Source organism: Dipodascopsis tothii (genome assembly GCF_038497935.1).
Source record: "Dipodascopsis tothii strain CBS 759.85 unplaced genomic scaffold V1510scaffold_10, whole genome shotgun sequence".
Lineage (NCBI taxonomy): Eukaryota > Fungi > Ascomycota > Lipomycetes > Lipomycetales > Lipomycetaceae > Neoaidaea > Neoaidaea tothii.
In genome coordinates, this window is record NW_027117994.1 from 142,688 (window position 1) to 160,654 (window position 17,967).

The following is a 17,967-nucleotide window of genomic DNA, read 5'->3' on the forward strand; positions in this document are numbered from 1 at the left end:
GTCGCCAAAGTCGGCCTCGCGGGCCTCGCCGCGCGCGTCGTCGCCCAGCGACGCCCGCGGCGACGCGGTCTCGGGCGCCGGCCACGCCAGCGGCGAGCGCCGGACGTCGTCCGGGCGCTTGGTGCGCGGCCGCGGCCGCAGCGCGTCCGCGGCGAGGTCGCCGGGCGCGCGCAGCGACGCGAACGTCGGCGAGTGCAGCCCGACGACCGTGTCCAGCCCGAGCACGACCGCGCCCTTGTTGTGCGGCGACAGCGGCGGCGTCGAGCACAGGTCGTCCGTGTCGTCCGAGGACGCGTACGCGGCCGCGGCCTCGGCCACGTCCGGGCCGTCCGCCGCCGCCGGGCCGTCCGTGACCAGCCCCGGCGTGTCGGGCACCGCCAGGTCCAGCGTCGACCGCGACTCGAACGTCAGCGGCGACTTGTACGCCGCGGCCGCGTCCAGCAGCGGCACCGGGTGGTGGTGCAGGCTGCCCGTGTGCCGGTGCGGCCGCGGCGGCGCCGCGGCCGCCGAGTGCGTCGACCGCGCCGAGCGGTCCGACGCCGACGACGGCGAGCTCGCCGTCGACCGCGCGCGCGTGTGGCCGCGCGCCGGCCCGTGCAGCGACAGCCGGCGCACCGCCCGCAGCGGCGACGCCGGCGCGTTCGTGTCGTGCCGCGCCAGCGGCTTGCGCGCCGGCTTGGCCGTGCCGATCTTGGCCAGCAGCGACCGGAACCGGTGCATGCGCGACGGGTCCGGCGCGGCCTCGTCGTCGGACCCGTCCGACGCCGCCCGCGGGCCCTGCAGCGAGCGCGCGGACCGGCCCGACCGCGTCGACCGCACCGACCGCGCCGGCCGCGGCGACGCCAGCGTCCGGCCCGCGCCCAGCAGCCGCGCCGGCTTCGACCGCGGCCGCGGCAGCAGCGCGTCTGCCTCCGAGTCGCGCGGCCGCGCGCTCGCCGCCGACGCCGACGACGTCGACCGCGACGAGTGCGCCGACGCGTCGTCGTCGCCGCGCTCCAGCGCCGGCAGCGGCGGCAGCGTGTGCGCGGACCGCACCGGCCGCACCGTGCGCCGCGGCGTGCGCGCCGAGTGCGCCGACGACAGCGACGACGACGACGGCGACGGCGTCAGCGTGCGGCTGCTCTGTCGCGGCTCAGGGCTGGCCTGCGCCCATCGCGCCGTGTCGGCCAGGCCCTGCCAGTGCTGTTGTCGGTGTGCTTTTTTGCCGTACGTGGCACGCGGAGCGGCGCTCATCGTGCTTCAGCCGCCGGTCGGCCCGAGCCCCGTTCCTGACGGCCTCGCTGACGGACGACGGCGGGCCCGAGGGCTGAGGGCCAAGGGCCAGAGTCCTGTGGACGAAAAGTCTGGGCGCACACGCGGTGTCACCAATCGCGCGCTGTGCGATCGCCCGAACGGCCGGGCGAAGCGGACGAGCGGGCTGAGCTGAATGCCGGCCGTACTGAGCTGCCGATCTGGCCGCGAGCAAGGTCTGAGGACGTCTGGTGCTGTGAGAGTGCGAGCGGCGTCTTTTTTTTTCTCAGGCAGCCGCGGACGGTAGGGAGGGGGCGCTAAACCTTAAGCTGTTTACAGGTTGCCGAAACGAGGCAGGCGCCCTTCAGGGATGTGGCTGCATGTGGCGCCGCGCATACCCGCGTAAGCGAGCGGGTCGGGTCGGGCCAGAGGCCTGGCCAGCGCCGGCCGGCCGCCCCGCCAGTGGCCGGGCAGCCGCGGGCAGGGACGGCAGCCGGCCGCGGCCGCGGCCGTGGCAGCGGGCCGTGGTCTGCGGCGGCAGGCGGCAGGCGGCGACCGCCACGCGGTCTCGGCCTCACCAGCTCGTCGCGCCGGCCGCGCCGTGCCCGTAGCGTCGCGGCGGCCAGCGGCACGCCAGGCCTCTGTCAGTCCACTAGCAGCGGCCTTGGCCGAATGGCGGTGCCCCGTCCAGTGGTCCTCTAACCTTCTGCAGCCGCCCCTGTACCTGGCCCCCCTGCAGATCCAGGCCGCGCCACAGCGTATCCACTGTGTCCTTGTTCGGCCTGTTTGCGGCCTGTCGCGCATTATACCTGCCGCATCCTCCGGGCGCATGGCGCTTGCCGCCTTGGTCGTAGGCTGCTCCGCGCTGCACCCCGGTCATCGGCGTCGCGGGCAGTCGGGCGGACGGCCTGCGTCTGCGCCGCGGCCGTACGCGTGGCGCAGCGCCTATACCCGCGGCCGGTCGCACCAGACACGCCGCACAGACGCATGCAAGGTCGTACCAGTCACGCTCGCGCGCGATGAGGCTCGGGTCGGGGCAGCCACACGACCACTAGCTGCACCGCCGCCTAGCCTGTCGGGTCGCGCGCCGGCGCCCGTGTCGGCCCGCGCTACCACCCCGCCCGCACGGCCGCGCGCTACTGCAGTTTCATCTGCCCGGCGCCGGCGGCGCCGACGCCAGATCGGTCTTGCCGGCCGAGTGCTAGCCCGGAGGCCGACGAATGGGCTGCTTTGGCCGCTTGGCGGGTACGGCGTCAGGCCACGAATGGCCTGAGACGTGGCCTGACGCGCCGCGCCACGCGCGGCTGGCCCGGCAAGGTCCTTGCGCACGTGCCGGGCGACCCGCGGAGGGCAGTGGGCGGACTACGAGCCGCATGCCGTGCGGCATATAGCCGCACAGACCGGGCGCTTCCGGGCCTGCATCAGCGCCTGCCGCGGGGCCAGCCTCGACGGAGTCGCTGCTCGAGGTCGGCGGCGACTGTAGGCGCGAGCGGCCGTGGGCAGTGAGCCGCACCGCGTGCGGCATATAGCCGCAGACACTCATGCCCGTTTCGCTAGCCCACTAGCCTGCCCGCAGGGCAGCCACCCTCGACGGAGTCGCCGCCGGAGGCTCGCACGTGCCGCGGCAAAACAGGCGCGCGCCGCGAGCCGCACCGCGTGCGGCATATAGCCGCAGACACTCATGCCCGCTTGGCTAGCCAACTGGCCTGCCCGCAGGGCAGCCACCCTCGACGGAGTCGCCGCCGGAGGCTCGCACGTCCTGCGGCAAAGCAGGCGCAGTGAGCCGTACCGCGTGCGGCATATAGCCGCCAGATATAGCGGAAGCCGCGGTGCGGCGTGTATTGTCTACCTACTCCTCGAGAGCGGCGTCGGGAATCGAGTCGGTGACGCCCGGCTCGGGGGCGGCCTCGGCGGCCGAGTGGTCGGAGCCAACAAGGGCACGGACGGTGGCCGAGAGCTCGGCGATCTTGGCCTCCAGGGTGGCGATGCGGGCGTCGCGGGCGGCCAGCTCGTAGCTGGTGTTCTCGGTGGACTCGTCCAGGCGCTGCTCGAGCGCGGCCACGGACGTCTTGACGGCCGAGAAGTTGGCGTTGAGCGACTCGAGCTTGGACTTGGCGGCCCCGGCGACCGGCGACGGCTCGGCCTTGTCGGCAGGCGCAGCGGCCTTGGGCTCGGCCTTGGGCTCGGGCACGGGCTCGGGCTCAGCCTTGGGCTCCTCCTTCGCCGGCTTCACCGCCTCCTTGGCCGGCTCCGGCTCGGGCTCCCAGGAGCTCTCCTCGCGCAGCGGTGTCGGCACGGGCTCGTCCTCCGCAGTCGAAGCCTTGGACAGCATCGAGTCGACCTTGGGCGTGGCCAGAATGTCCTCGATGTCCTTCTTGGGCGCGACGTAGGCCTTCGACTCGGTCACGGCGATCGGAGCCGGCTTGGGCTCGGCCGCGGGCTCGGCCTTGGGCTCAGCCTTCGGCTCCGCCTTGGGCGTCGGCTTGGCAGCGGCCACGGCGGCGACCGGCGTCGTGCCCTCGTACACGGCCTCCAGCGAGATCGTCTTCGGGCCCGAGTCCTGGCCGGCGAACCACTCCGCGGCCGTCAGCGCCGGCTCGCCTGCCGGGCAGTCCGGGTAGATGTCGGCCTGGAAGCCCTCGGACCGGCGCGGGACGACGAACTGGATGGGCTCGATCAGGCGGTCGTCCACGGTCTTGTAGGCGCGCACGACCTCGTTCTCGTGAAGCGCCACGCCGCGCTTGGGCATGAACGCCACGCCGCGCTGCGGGTCCGTGCTCTGGTACTCGGACAGCTTGTGGAGCGTGTCGTTCTCGTACTCGTAGTACCGGATGTTGCCGTCGCCCTTGCCGGCGAGGTACAGGCAGCTGGTGCCGGGGTCGAAGTACGGCATGCACACGCCCGCAGACTGGTCCAGCCGGTAGAAGCCGTCGATGGGGCCCGCGGCCAGGTTGGTCGTGTCCCACAGGCCGACCTCGCGGTCGCTCATGCGCGAAAAGCCGGTGGTGACGACGCGGTCGAGCTCGCCCAGCCAGACGATCCGCGACGACTTGGCGCCCGTGTGGCCGGGCGCAACCACGATCGCCTTCTCGGTGCGCAGGTCCCACACGCGCAGCTTCTTGTCGCGCGACGTGGTCGCCATCAGCGAGCCGGTGTAGTTGAACGCCATGCTCTGGATGATGTCGGCGTGCGCCAGCGACAGCACCGGCTTGCCGGCCTCGACGTCCCACAGCTTAACCGTGTAGTCGCCTGCAGACGACGCCAGGACGCCGGCGGCAACGGGGTGGAACTGCACGTGGCCGACCTTGCGCGAGTGCCCCGACAGCTTGGCCAGCGGCGCCACGTCCACAGGGTCCTCGCCGGGCTCGCGCGCGAGCGTGAAGTCCTCGGGCACCCGCCAGATGCCGACCTTGCCGTCGTCGGACGCCGACGCCAGCAGCTGGTCGTCAAACGGGTTCCAGTCCGTGTCGAGCACGGCCGCCGTGTGGCCGCGGAACAGCGGGATCTGGTCATTGATCTTGCCGCGCTCGCTCAGCGGGATGACCGCGAATGCGCCGCCTCCGGACGCGTCCCAGTTGACCGAGAGGTACTTGGTGTTGACCTTGATCAGGTTCGAGTCCCACGCGTTCTTGCTGCCGATCAGCCGAGCGCCCGGCCCGGACATACCTGACCCGGACGTTGTCGTAGCAGAGCTCCTTCTTGGTCTGCTGGCCGTACACGTGCCGGTACTTGGAGGGACGCACGATCCAACTGCCGGTCAGCTTGCTGAGGCCTGAGGCTGGCGGCCGGGACTCGGCCGGGACGGGCCGCAGACGGCGCCGAGGGCGGCGGCGGCGGAGCGGGACGCGGCCGGGGGCCTTCTGAACGCGCCCCAGCCGCCTCCAGTCGATTGCCGATGGTTCCGCGCGAATTGCCGCCGATGGCTGTGTGTGCCGGCCGAGCCACAATGCCGCCGACGGCCATCCCGGACGCGACCGGGCGAATTGCGCCGCGTGTGCTCACCTCATTGTGCTAGCTGTCGCTTCTCACTGTCCTCGCGTCTGATTGATCGGAACGCTGCTTGTTGTTGGCGGCGTCGGGGGATGGAGGTCTGGGGATGGAAGGAGGCAGCCTATCCCGGCGGGAGTTGTGCGAAACGCCATCGTCACACTGCTGCGGCCGAGGCGCAGACAACGAGCACGCGCCCGCGCTAGCGCGCGACGGAGGGCCAGTCCGGCGCGCAGCCGAAGCGGCGGCAGGTGGCGGCGGGCTCGAGACGGGTGCGCGGGCTCGGGGCGGCGCAGCGCTGCAGCCGCACGGCGTGCGGCTCCGGGCTGGGCACGTGAGCGTACATGAGCCGCACGCCGTGCGGCCGCGCGCGGTCAGCCGCAGCGCATGCGGCTGACTCGCGTCGCGCCGCACACCGTGCGGCTCATCCAAACAGCCGCCGCTGGCCCTTCTCCAGCTTGGGTTTCCGGCGGCCCGGCGACGGCGGCGGCCGCGGCGGCCGCGGTGCCGGCCGTGGCCCGTCATCGGCCAGCTGTCGCTGCAGCGTGCGCGCAAAGTGCCAGTCCGCGTGCTCGGCCTTCTCGGCCTCCGGCACCGGCCGGCCGCACTCGTCGCACAGCTCGGCCGGATCGGGCTCAGCCGCACGCTTGCGCGGCACGAAAAAGTCCCCGATCGCCGCGTTCCGCCCAGCGTCCTCCAGCCCGCCCACCGCCAGGCTCATGTGTATGCACGGCAGCACAGCGTCCTCGGCCAGCAGCGTGCGCAGCACGCCCGCGGCCACGCCGTTGAGTGTCTCTGCCAGCGCCTCCGGCCGCACAGTCGGCACGGCCGCGATCTTGGACCTCCCCGCCGTCGCCGTCCGATACGCCAGCGTCAGCTTGGTCGGCCGGCGGTCCGCGCCCGCCCGTAGCTCCGGCAGCCGGCCAATGATGTCGGCCACAAAGATGCGTAGCCACCGCGTGGCCTGCTCCGGCGTCGTGATCGCCGGCCGGAAGCTCTTGGCCGACAGCATGCTCTTCTCGGCCGGCCGCTCGACGACCTCGCTGAGGTCGCGGCCGCGCACCACGTCGTACAGCCAGCGCGCGGTCTCGTCGCCGAGCTGCGCCGTCAGCCGCGGCAGCGACTGTTCGAGCAGATGCGGGATCGAGCCTTCCTCGGGCACGTCCAGCCGGGCGGCCACGTCCTCGCCGAGCTTGCCGCCAAGCCCGCCGATCTTGGAGAACCGCACGCTCCGCAGGAACCGCTCGACCGCGGCCAGTCGCAGCACGGTCTGGTCGTTTGGCTTGTGCCGGGCCGAGCACAGCTTCGCCAGCACCCTGTTGGGTGCGATTCCGGCCGAGCTCGTGCACCGCAGGTCGCGTCGAATGCGTGCCCGGATGCCGGCCACGATCTCGGCCCCAAGCGCCACGCACACGTCCGCCCAGTCCAGCGGCGCGTCCTCGTCCGCCGGCTCGACCACGCCCGACCACTCTACTGCCGTCGCCGGGCGGGGCAGCGGGTCGTCCGGGTCCGCTGTGCCTGCAAAATACGGCGCCAGCTCCGGTCGGGTCTCCAGCCGTGCGTGGACCAGCCGCGACAGGTCAAGGTACGCCTCGTCCAGGCCGGCGTACTGCACGCGCTCGCACTCGTCATGCAGCACGGCAAAGATTGCCCGGGACGTCCGCCTGTAGGGGTCCAGCGAGACCTTGTCGGTGCGGATGTCTGGATCCGGCCGGTACTGCCAGACCTCGTCGCCTTCGCGCCACGTCGCCACGTGCGCCAGCACAAGCTCCGGACACTTGCGTTTGGCCTCGGGTACACGCTCGTGCCGTGTGATGCCGTACGCCCGTGCCGCACTGCCGTCAGAGCCGTCGCTGTGGTACCTACTAGTTGATCGCAATCAGCCCGTCCCACTGCTGGCACGCCAGCGGGGTCTCGGGCGGCAAGCCCAGCCGGTTGCTTTCGCATTGCGCCTGCTGTCAGTAGGTCCACGTAGCTGCGTACGTAGAAGGCGTCGAGGTCGATGTGGGCAATCACCCGCAGCGGTGTGTTCACGCTGTACTTGGTCAGCGCAGCGATTTGCCGGAACGAGAACTGCGAGTACCCGTCCGCCGGCTGCGGCAGGTGCCTCTCGCTATCGGCTGTCGTTGGCCGCGACCGTGCGGGCGTGTCGGGAGTGTCTGCGGCGGTTGCCGCCCGGTCTCGGTCGGTCGCGTCTGACGGGTTCCGGTCGTCCGCAGCCGCCGCTCCACCCGGCGATCCGGGCGGTCCGTCCGGCGCCTGAGCTGACCCGCGGACTGCAGCTGGCTCTGGCGCAGACATGTCCTCGCCGCGTCCGCTGCGGTCGGTGTCTGAGTCGGTGGCCATGGTCGGGGTTGGTGAGCCGCACCGATCACGTGTTTTAACGCGTCGCGCGGCGGCGATAGTGGTGCACGAGCCGTCGGTCAGGGCCTACACGCATCGGGCGGCGCTAAGTGTCGCGGGCTGCTACAGATACATATCCAAGGACGTAGCCTGGACGCTTCAGCAGCGAGTCTGTCGGGAGTGGCCGAGCTGCCTGCGCGCAGGCGGCCACGCGGCTGTGAGCCGCACGGCGTGCGGCTGAGCTCGACCGCCCGAGCGCAGCCGCCCGGCAGAGCCCTGCTGGAGGCTCGCCCAGCCCAAGTAGCCTTCTCCGCCACTCTGCCGAGGCTAAAATTGGCGTAGCCGCGGCTGTGCGCATATAAGCCGCACACAATGCGGCTCAAACTAGTCTGCCGGACGACGCCCTCGGCACAGTCGCGGCAGCAGCCCGCACACACATCCCCGGCCTATTGACCGCGTCTCCGTCAGACGACTATCTATCAAGGTCGCAGCGTCCTGCCTCAGAAGTAACCATTGAGGGACGTACGCACACCAACAGGCCGGCCAGGTCTCTGAACGGATCTGACGGAAGAGCAACTGGCGCACCGCCGGAAGCACGCAGGGGTAACCCTATTTCTGGGACCGCCGGTGAGACGGTTCCGGTCTGCTGGTGACCCCTCATAGCCCCAGACCACCGGGTGCTATCAAGCAGCCAGCCCCGCCGGATCCGGAATCGGTCAGCCGCTGAGGGGTCTGATCCAAGACATGACCGATTTGGTTCTTGTTTACCACCGCGTGCGGCCAAGCGAGCCAGGCCATGTTAAGGATGCCTGATCGGAACGACCTGCACATACGGCCAGACGCACTCCTGATCGGGCTTGGAAACGGGTGGGCGGGCTGGTGCAGCAAAGACCGGCCGTGACGAGGCCGCGAGGCACACGCAAGCGCCGGTCACCAGACGCACCCGGGCGCCGCCTGTGGCCGCCAAGCCGCTGATAGCGCTTCGCTACCGCCTCTCAGCGAGACAAGTCTCGAGCTGGCTCGAGCTGGCCCGGACGGGTGGCACAACTGGTGCGACCGGTGCGATGGGTCGGCGACGCAGCTACGCAGGTGGCTAGCTATATCAAGCTAAGACCAGACCCCAGGGGCATACGCGCGCATGGAGTCAAGGCACACGCATGTGACCGCGGGACGCGTGCTGGCGCGCTAGAGACGCGCAGGCCACTAGCGCGGACTAGCGCGGCCAGGCAGGCGTGCGCGCGGCGCGAGCGCGGCCAGGCCGCCGTGCGCGCGGCACCAGCGCGGCCGCACGGAAGACCGCGAGGCCGAGACTGTCGGAAATAGCCGATGCACCGCCTCGCCGTACGGCATAGCCGAGCCAGCGGCCGGCACGCCGGCACGCAGCCGCAAGCCCTGTGTGCGCAGTGGGCGCGCTAGCGCTAGGCGCGGTCTAATGGTATTGATTAATTTCCGGCGCCATCCGTCAGCCAGGACTGTCCGCTGGACGCCGCTAGTCCGGATCGCGCGACCAGGAACAGCACAACGGCGCGCAGCCTCTCGGGGCGCCACGTTCTGTTCAGTGCGTAGTTTGTGTGACTTCGGCAGGGGGCCGGCGCCGATCCGGCGCGGGCCCGATGCTCGCCCGAGCGCGAGCGCTTATTTGCAGCTCGGTGCCCTGCAGTCGATCGCGGCGGCCGCCCCAGAGGCCGCACGGCGGGCGGCCAAGTCGCCGCACACGGTGCGGCTCCAGCGCCGCACGCCGTGCGGCGCGCACGTGCGCGCACGGGGCCCACGGCGCACGGGCCAGGTGTCAAACCGGCCGATCGCGCTGGCCGCGCCAGCCAGGTGGGATCTGCGATCGGCCGGCCGACCCCTTCCTCACCGAGATCGGTATGTTGCGCCTGCTCACCCAGACACGGCCCCTTACGACGCGTCCGCAGCAGATTCTAGTTGCGACAATGAAGCGCAAGGCAAACGAGAGCGAGGTCAAGCGCGAGAGCCCAGAGGCGCCGAAGCGTGGCCGGCCGCGCGGATCGGGCGCCTCGGGTTCGGGCGCACAGCAGCCGGCCAAGCAGGCCAAGCAGACCAAGCAGGCCAAGATCAAGACCGAGGTCAAGACCGAGCGCAGCAGCGTGCCGACCACCGACGTCGGCGATCCGACGCAGTACTATCCGCCCGAGATGACCGACAAGCGCGCGTACGAGTACGTCGACAGCAAGCGCGCACGGCCGATCGAGCAGCTGCACGATGCGCTGAACGAGACACGCAAGCAGCGCGAGGACATCGGCGCGGGCCGCTCCGTCGTGTTCTGGTTCCGGACGGACCTGCGCGTCGGCGACAACCGGGGCCTGACGGCTGCGGCCGATGCGGCCACTGAGGCAGGTGTCGGCGTCGCCGCGCTGTTCCTGGTGACGCCGGACGACTGGGCCGCGCACGGCATGTCCCCGGCCCGGCTGGACTTCTTGTTTCGCACGCTGGCCGAGCTGCGCAGCGACCTAGCCGCAGCCGGCATCCCGCTGGCCGTGCGGTCAGCCGACCGCGGCAAGTCGGGCAAGGCCGTGCTCGACTTTTGCAAGGACGTGGGCAGTAGCCACGTGTGGGCCAACGCCGAGTACGAGGTCGACGAGCTTCGGCGGGATGCCAAGCTGGTCAAGACCGGTCTGGCGGCCGGCGTGGCCGTCGACGTCGTCGCCGACACCTGCGTGGTCGAGCCCGGCTCGCTGGCCACCAAGACCGGCAAGCAGTACAGCCAGTTTACGCCGTGGTACAAGTCGTGGATGGCGTTTGTGACGGCGCATCCGGGGACGGTCCAGCCGAGCCCGCGGCCGAAGCTGGCCCGGCCCAAACACCTGGCCAAGCTCTTTGAGGAGACTGTGCCCGAGCCGCCCACAGGGCCGCTGCCGCTGGCGCCGCTGTCGGCAGACCGGGCGGCGCAGCTGGCGGAGCGGTGGCCGGCCGGCGAAAAGGCAGCGGCCGCCCATCTGGCGGTGTTTCTGCGCAGCCGCGTGCGCGCCTACGCCGACGACCGCGACGCGCCCGCCGCCGACGGCACGGCAACGCTGAGCCCGTACCTGGCCGTGGGCGCGCTGGCGGCCAGGTCGGCGGTCGCGGTCGCCCGCAAGGCCGGCTCGGGCGCCGGCCCGACGACGTGGATCAAAGAGGTCGCCTGGCGCGACTTCTACCGGCACGTCATGGCGCACTGGCCGCACGTGTGGTACGTATGTCTACTCCTGTGCTGACGGCAGCATGCACAAGCCGTTCAAGGTCGAATACTCTGGGCTCGCGTGGCAGCCGCCGACGCTGCTGGGCGCCTGGCAGGCCGGCAAGACCGGCTTTCCGCTCGTCGACGCGGCCATGCGCGAGCTGGCGGCCACCGGATACATGCACAACCGCTGCCGGATGGTGGTCGCGTCGTTCCTGGCCAAGGACATGCTCGTCGACTGGCGGCTGGGCGAGCGCTGGTTCATGGCGAACCTGATCGACGGCGACTTCTCGAGCAACAACGGCGGCTGGCAATTCTGCTCGTCCACGGGCACGGACTCGCAGCCGTACTTCCGGATCTTCAACCCGACACTGCAGAGCGAGCGGTTCGACCGCGCGGGCGAGTACATCCGGCGGTGGGTGCCCGAGCTAGCGGACGTGCCCGCGCCAGCGATCCACGAGCCCTTCGCGCGGCTGCCGGCGGACGCGGCGCGCGCGCTCGCGGCAGCCGGGTATCCGCGGCCGGTCCTGGCGCACTCGGAGTGCCGCGAGCGCGCGCTGGCGGCGTTCCGGGACGCGCTGGAGGGCTGAGCCGCACGGCGTGCGGCGGGCACGGCGGCTGAGCCGCACGGCGTGCGGCTCGCGGGCAGCCGCACCGCAGCGGCCGTGCACCGCCCAACGCACCGCCGCACGCCGCCGCGTCCGCGTGTGACGGTATTTGTGTACGGGCCGGCGCTGTCAGCGGCATGTCCCGACCGTGGCACCGCCGACCTTCCCACGACCCCGCGCCGCACCCGCCGCACGCTGCGCACGACGGCACGATGAGGACGGTGATGTACTACTGCGAGTAAGTGGCGCGCGGGCCCGCTGACGCCAGGTGGGCGGTCTACGCCCGGGCGTACCCGGTGTCGAGCCTGCCCGTGGACAAGCTCACGCACGTCAACTACGCGTTCGCCAAGGTTGATCCGGCCACCGGACGCGTCGATGTCGCCGACCGGTACGCGGCCATGGTACGTGCGCGCGCGGGCGCGCTGACGCCAGGGCTGGGACGAGGGCAACGGCGAGAAGCTGCACGGATCGATGGCCGAGATCTTCCAGCTCAAGAACCGGGCGCGCCACGTCAAGGTCCTGCTGAGCGTCGGCGGCGCGACCGAGACCGCGACCTCGGCGTTCGCCGCGGTCGCGTCTAGCCCGGTGCGCCAGCAGGCTTTTGTTCAGAGCTGCATGACGCTGCTCACGAACCTGCCCTTTGACGGCCTCGATCTCGACTGGGAGTTCCCGACGACGGCCGCGGAGGGCGCGGCGTACGCCCGGCTGCTGGCCGCGCTGCGGAGCGCCATGGGCTCCGTTGGCCTGGCGTTCGGGTACCTGCTGACGGTCGCTGCGCCGTGCGGCCGCGACAACTACAGCCACCTGCCGCTCGCCGAAATGGATCGCTCGCTCGACTACTGGAACCTGATGGCGTACGACTTCTCGGGGGCGTGGACCGCGACGGCGGACCACCAGGCCAACATCTACGGCGGCCGTTTCTCGGCGGACGCCGCCGTGAAGGCGTACTTGGCCGCTGGAATTGCGCCGGACAAGCTCGTTCTGGGCATGCCCCTCTACGGGCGCTCGTTCAAGGGCACCGACGGACCGTGCTGCGCATTCTCCGGTGTCGGCGACGGCTCCTGGGAGGCCGGTGTCTACGACTACAAGCAGCTGCCGCCGCCGGGCGCGACCGAGTACGTCGACCGCCAGCACATCTGCACCTGGTCCTATGATCCGTCGCTTCGCGTCCTCGTCTCGTACGACTCGCCCGAGTCCGCCGTGCTCAAGGCGGTACGTTGCTGCCGGTGCGCGCTGACCCCAGGACTACATCCGTGCCCGCGGCCTCGGCGGCGCCATGTTCTGGGAGGCCTCTGCGTAAGTCCGCCGTCGACCTGACTGACCCAGCGACCACCCGCCCTCGCATCCACGGTCCCTCGTCGCGGCCGTCCACGCGCGCCTGCAGCCTGCCGGCCTCGATCGCTCGCTCAACTGCGTCTGCTATCCGCGCAGCCGCTACTTCAACATCCACGGTGTTTAATACGCGACTCGACTCGCTTGCTTTGTGAATGCGCCGCACCCCGTGCGGCTCACCTGTAGACTAGCCACTCGGCAGGACGTAGATGCAGCCTCTGGCGGAGGCCGGCGTACGTGCGGCTATATGCCGCACTCTGTGCGGCTCGTCGCGGCCGCCTGCGGCTCGCTCAAGGGACGTGCAAGCGGCTATATGCCGCACGCTGTGCGGCTCGTCGCAGCTCGTGGCGGCCGCCTGCAGCTCATTGTGGCCGCCTACGGCTCGCTCACCGCACGTGCAAGCGGCTATATGCCGCACGCTGTGCGGCTCGCAGAGGCCCGCGCACGGCTCGTCACGGCCGCCTGCGGCTCGCTCTCCACGCCAGTGTTATACGTTTTGCGACTTTAAGCGAGCCAGACCGCCGCAATGTTGCATGCCTTCCGACCGATTTGGCCTCACGTAGGACGCCGATGCTAGCTGTGGACGGCCGCCGCTCTTGTGGAGTGTGGTCCAACGGACTGAGCCGCACAGCGTGCGGCATATAGCCGCACAGGATCGAGGGCAGCGTCCCGTGGCGCGTGGGCGATGAGCCGCACGGCGTGCGGCTGGCGCGGCGCATAACGATTTTTCGCGCGGACCACGCAACCCAGCGACAATGGCCCCCGTCAAGGCGCTGCTCAAAGCGGCCAAGGCCGCAATCGATCACAAGGACTACGAGACGGGCAAGGCGCGATGCAACGAGGCGCTCGGCGAGGACCCGGACTGCTTCAACGCGTGAGTGCCGGCGCGGGCGAGCTGACAGCAGATTTGTCTTTCTAGGCTACTGCCACTCGAATCTGGGTGCGCTGGACGAGGCCCGCAAGGCGTTTGAGAACGCCGTGCGGGTGTCGCCCGGCGCTGCCGTGGCCTGGCAGGGTCTCCTGAGCGTGCACGAGAAGCGGCGGGCGGCGGGCGAGTACTTGGCCACGGCCAAGGAGCTGATCCGGCTGCTGGCTGCGGCAGACGAGCGCGAGCGATGCACGTCCATCACCAACAAGATGACGAGTTTCATCGAGGCGCACGGGTCCGCAGCAGAGAAGCTGGAGGCGCTGCGGGCAGTGTCGCCGGACGGCGACGTGTACAGCTATCTCGAGGGCCGGGTGCCTCTGCCAGCGACGACGTACGCGCGGATGGCCGAGATGGTGGACGCGGCCGAGCAGAAGCTGATCGCGACGGCGGTCGCCAAGAAGAAGAACCTGCTGGGCACGAACCTGGCGGCCGAGACCCGCAAGATCAAGGCCGAGGTGTACGCAACCAGCGAGCTGGAGCGGCTGCTCGGGCTGGTGCTGGACTGGTCCGACGACGAGACGCAGCGGCGGAGCATCGAGGGCCGGCAGCTGGAGCTCGTGCTCGACAAGCTGCGCGTGGCCGGGCCCGAGGCGAAGGCGGACCTGCGGACGCGCGTGCTGGCGCTGGCCCGGGACATGGTCGCCGTCAAGTCGCCGGTCGAGCTCGCGTGGACGCTCGTCCTGGACTGGACGGACGTCGGCGACCTGGGCGACCTCGACGCCTACGTGGTGCGCGACTACGTCGTGCGCTTTCCGGCCGCGGGGCTCTCGCGGGTGCTCCAGGCGCTGCTGCGGTCGCGGCTGTCGCCGTTCCACGGCCACGCCGCGCTCGAGGCCGAGGACGCCGTCGCGCTGCTGGCCGAGCCCTGGGACGAGACTGAGTTCCTGGACAACCTGCTGGACGGCTACGACGCCCGGCCGGACTCGCCGCTGGCGGGCCGGATCCTGGTCGAGCACTACGTGTACCGCAGCGAGTACGAGACCGGCGTCGAGACCGCCAAGGCCGGGCTCGCCACGCTGGCCCGGCTGCGGGCCGACGTCGGCCTCGAGCTCGCACGGCAGCGCGCGGCCATCAGCGCGCTGCTGGGAACGTGCTACACGCACTACCAGGCCCCGCGGCACTTTTCGACCGCCCTCGACCTGTTTGCGGCCGTTCTCGCCGCCGAGCCGGCCAACAACCGGGCCCTGGTCGGCAAGGCCCTGGTGCTGCAGCAGTCGGGCGAGCCGGCCGCCGCGCTGGCCATCCTGGACGGCGTGGCCGCCGCCGACGCCGACAACGTGGTCGCGGCCGCCGAGGCCGCCTGGTGCCGTGTCGCCCTCGGCCAGCACGACCGCGGTCGCGACGACCTCCACGGTGTGCTCGACCGGCTGACGGCCGACGACCCGCGCGCGCGCGACCTGCGGGCGACCGTGTGGTGCCGGATCGGCCAGAGCCAGTGGGAATCCGACCCCGAACGCCGCGGCGACCGCGACTGGGCCTACGCGTCCTTCGTGGCCGCGCTGAGAGCCAACCCCGGCTACGCGCCGGCCTACACGGCCCTGGGCGTCTATTACGCGGACCAGGCCGACGACGCCGACCGCGCGGCCAAGTGTTTCCACAAGGCATTCGAGCTCGACGCCGGCCAGGAAGAGGCCGCCCGGCGGCTGGCGCTTGCGTTCACGTCCAGCCACGACTGGGACCTCGCCGAGGTCATCGCGTCGCGGTTCATCGACGCCAGCAAGCGGCGCAGCGTGCCCGGCAAGGAGCCTGCGTGGCCGTACCGCGTGCTGGGCGTGGTCTTTCTGCAGGCCGACGACCTCGTGCGGTCCATCGAGTCGTTCCAGACGGCGCTGCGGTCGCAGCCGGCCGACGCCAACGCCTGGTCCGGGCTCGGCGAGGCCTACGCCAAGGCCGGCCGGTACGTGGCCGCCGGCAAGGCGCTGGCGCGGGCGCACGAGCTCGATCCGGCCAACTGGTTCACGCTGTTTCTGAGCGGAACCGTCCAGCGGCGGCTGCTCGAGTTTGACGCCGCCATCACCGTGTTCCGGACGATCCTGGACGGCCACCCGGACGAGGTGGTCGTGCTGGACAACCTGGCCGAGGCCCTGATCGCGCACTCGGCCGAAAGCGTGCGCGGTGGCTGCTTTGCCGAGGCTGCTCGTGCGGCCGCTGAGGCCATCGACGTCTGCGGGCGCTGGGCGGGCCACACCCCGGGCGCGTTCAACCTGTGGAAGACCGTTGGCGACGCTGTCGAGCCGTTCCTGCGCGTGCGGGGCCTGCTGCCGGAGCTGCCGGTGGCTGCGCTGCGCACGGTGTTTGCGGCGCCGACGGCGCCCGCCGAGGGCCCGGACGTGGCGGCCGCGCTGGCTGCGCTGGCCGCCGTCGACGCCGTCGACGACGTGACCGAGTCGGCCCTGGACCGGCTCGACGACGACGCCGCCGACTTCCGCGCTGCCGCCGCTGCCGACGTGTTTGTGCTCGCGCACAAGCGTGCGGCCCGCTGCTCCGCTGCCAACAAGGGCACGCTCGGCGTTGCATTCTACAACATCGCGCGCGCCGAGCAGCTTGTCTACGCGTACTCGGACCGCACGGAGCGGTTCCGCAGCGCAGCCATTGCCGCGTTCAAGGCCGCCCTCCGCGCCGAGCCGCGCAACGCCGACTTCTGGAACGCGTACTGCATCGCGGTGGCCGACCTGCGGCCGCTGGTCGCCCAGCACTGCTTTATCCGGTCGCTGATCGTGAACGAGCGCCAGCCGACGACGTGGACCAACCTGGGCACGCTCTGTCTGGCGTCGGGCGACGCCGAGCTTGCGTCCGAGGCGTTTGCCAAGGCGCTGGCGGCCGACGCCGACTACGGCCGCGCCTGGGTCGGCCAGAGCCTGGTTGCGCTCGCCCGGGGCGACTCCGCCGAGGCCCGCGAGCTGTTTGAACACGCGTACGCGATGGCCACCGGCGACGACGTCCTCGTTCGGCTGTTTTACGCGTCGACGCTGTTTGCGCGGTACTCGGGCGCGGTGGCGGCGACGCCGGCCGACGGCCCGCTGCCGCCGCTTGAGCAGCCCGTGTTTGCTCTGCAGAAGCTGCTGGCTCTGCGGCCGGCGTGCGTGCCGGCGCTGCAGCTGGACGCGCTCTACCGCGAGCGGCTGGCCGACTACGAGCGCGGGATGGCCAGTCTCGACACGGCCGCGGCCGCGCTCGAGGCCGCCTACGAGACCCACGAGGCCCCGGAGGACCTGGCCGCGTACGTGGCGGCGACGGCGCACCTGGCCCGGCTGCGATTGTCGGCCGGCGACGCTGCTGGCGCGCTGGCGGCCGCGCAGACCGTGTTTGACCTGTCTGAGGGCGACGACGCGCTCGCCATGTCGCGCCAGAGCGTCCAGATCACGGCCGGACTGGCATGCTTCCTGACGGGCGACGCAGCGACGGCGCTCGGCCACCTTCGAGCTGCTGCCGCCGCCGGCGACCCCGACGTCACCGTGACTCTTGCCCAGGTGCTGTGGGCCATGGGCGGCGCCGAGGCCGAGGCCGCCCAGGACGAGCTGTTCGCCAACATAGCCGACCACCCGAAGCATCTGCAGTCCATTCTGATGCTCGGCACGGTCGGCCTCGTCTCGAACAACGACGAGGTGGCGGAAGCCGTCGAGGCCGAGCTGGCCGAGCTCGGTCCGGCCGACCGCCTGGCTCTCGACCGCGGCCACGGCGTCGAGCAGCTCCTGGCCGCGCTGGCCGACTCGGACACTGCGCGCGCTCGCCACTGGCAACGCGCGGTCATGCTCCGGCCCGCCGACGCCCAGGCCTGGCGCCACCTGGACCGATCGACCGCTCTGCGCGCGGCTCTTCTTGACGACGCGCTCGACGCGCCGGCCCTCAGCAACGAGTACGCCGCGACCGGTCTGCTGGCCTACACCCAGCGCGCCGTGTTTCTGTGCCCCGGCAGCGACCGCGCCTGGGACCGCCTTGGCGGGACCATCGACATGGCTGTGCTCGAGCAGCAGACCGCCGCGGTGGCGGTCTGAGCGAGCAGGTCAGGGCGGGCACTTGAGCCGCGGAGGGCTGCGGCGACGGCGCGGCGGTGGGCTCGGGCGGCTATATACGAGCCGCACGAAGTGCGGCATATAGCCGCTTTGCCGACAACCGCTGCCGGCGACTCTCTTGGCGCGGAGGCATCTTCTGCGGTTATATGCCGTATGGTATGCGGCATATAGCCGCCGGGCAGTGCCATGCGGCCGATCAGAGCATGTAGCTGCAACGCAGAGCAGCATATAGCCGCGGCGCAGTGCAGCATGCGGCCGCTCAGAGCATATAGCCGCAGTGCAGCGCAGCATATAGCCGCGGCGCAGTGCAGCATGCGGCCGCTCAGAGCATATAGCCGCAGTGCA

At 71.3% G+C, this 17,967-nt stretch overlaps 5 protein-coding genes across 5 annotated transcripts; 3 read left to right on the top strand and 2 right to left on the bottom strand.

Moving 5' to 3' along the window:
* Window positions 1-3,006: 3,006 nt before the first annotated feature.
* V1510DRAFT_376395 (uncharacterized protein) lies at window positions 3,007-5,408 on the bottom strand. The gene is made up of 3 exons (XM_066931562.1): window positions 5,233-5,408; window positions 4,897-4,980; window positions 3,007-4,862 (listed from the first exon to the last, which is right to left on the bottom strand). The coding sequence occupies exons 1-3, from the start codon at window positions 5,235-5,237 to the stop codon at window positions 3,080-3,082; spliced, it is 1,872 nt and encodes a 623-aa protein (XP_066789694.1). The 5' UTR covers window positions 5,238-5,408; the 3' UTR covers window positions 3,007-3,079.
* A 233-nt stretch (window positions 5,409-5,641) lies between these two features.
* V1510DRAFT_392607 (uncharacterized protein) lies at window positions 5,642-7,558 on the bottom strand (the record flags this gene model as incomplete). The annotated part of the gene is made up of 3 exons (XM_066931799.1): window positions 7,201-7,558; window positions 7,084-7,169; window positions 5,642-7,052 (listed from the first exon to the last, which is right to left on the bottom strand). The coding sequence occupies exons 1-3, from the start codon at window positions 7,516-7,518 to the stop codon at window positions 5,642-5,644; spliced, it is 1,815 nt and encodes a 604-aa protein (XP_066789695.1). The 5' UTR covers window positions 7,519-7,558.
* A 1,939-nt stretch (window positions 7,559-9,497) lies between these two features.
* On the top strand, window positions 9,498-11,331 carry V1510DRAFT_363370 (DNA photolyase, FAD-binding/Cryptochrome; the record flags this gene model as incomplete). Its single annotated transcript, XM_066931128.1, has 2 exons — window positions 9,498-10,753; window positions 10,785-11,331. 2 exons carry the CDS (start codon window positions 9,498-9,500, stop codon window positions 11,329-11,331), a joined length of 1,803 nt encoding a protein of 600 aa, XP_066789696.1.
* Window positions 11,332-11,561: 230 nt separating this feature from the next.
* Window positions 11,562-12,808, top strand: V1510DRAFT_402369 (glycoside hydrolase; the record flags this gene model as incomplete). Its single annotated transcript, XM_066932096.1, has 5 exons — window positions 11,562-11,587; window positions 11,618-11,750; window positions 11,782-12,561; window positions 12,593-12,645; window positions 12,676-12,808. 5 exons carry the CDS (start codon window positions 11,562-11,564, stop codon window positions 12,806-12,808), a joined length of 1,125 nt encoding a protein of 374 aa, XP_066789697.1.
* Window positions 12,809-13,435: 627 nt separating this feature from the next.
* Window positions 13,436-17,866, top strand: V1510DRAFT_103796 (uncharacterized protein; the record flags this gene model as incomplete). The annotated part of the gene is made up of 2 exons (XM_066930209.1): window positions 13,436-13,555; window positions 13,587-17,866. Coding segments are annotated over 2 exons (4,138 nt in total), but the record flags the coding sequence as incomplete, so codon positions are not given.
* Window positions 17,867-17,967: the final 101 nt, after the last annotated feature.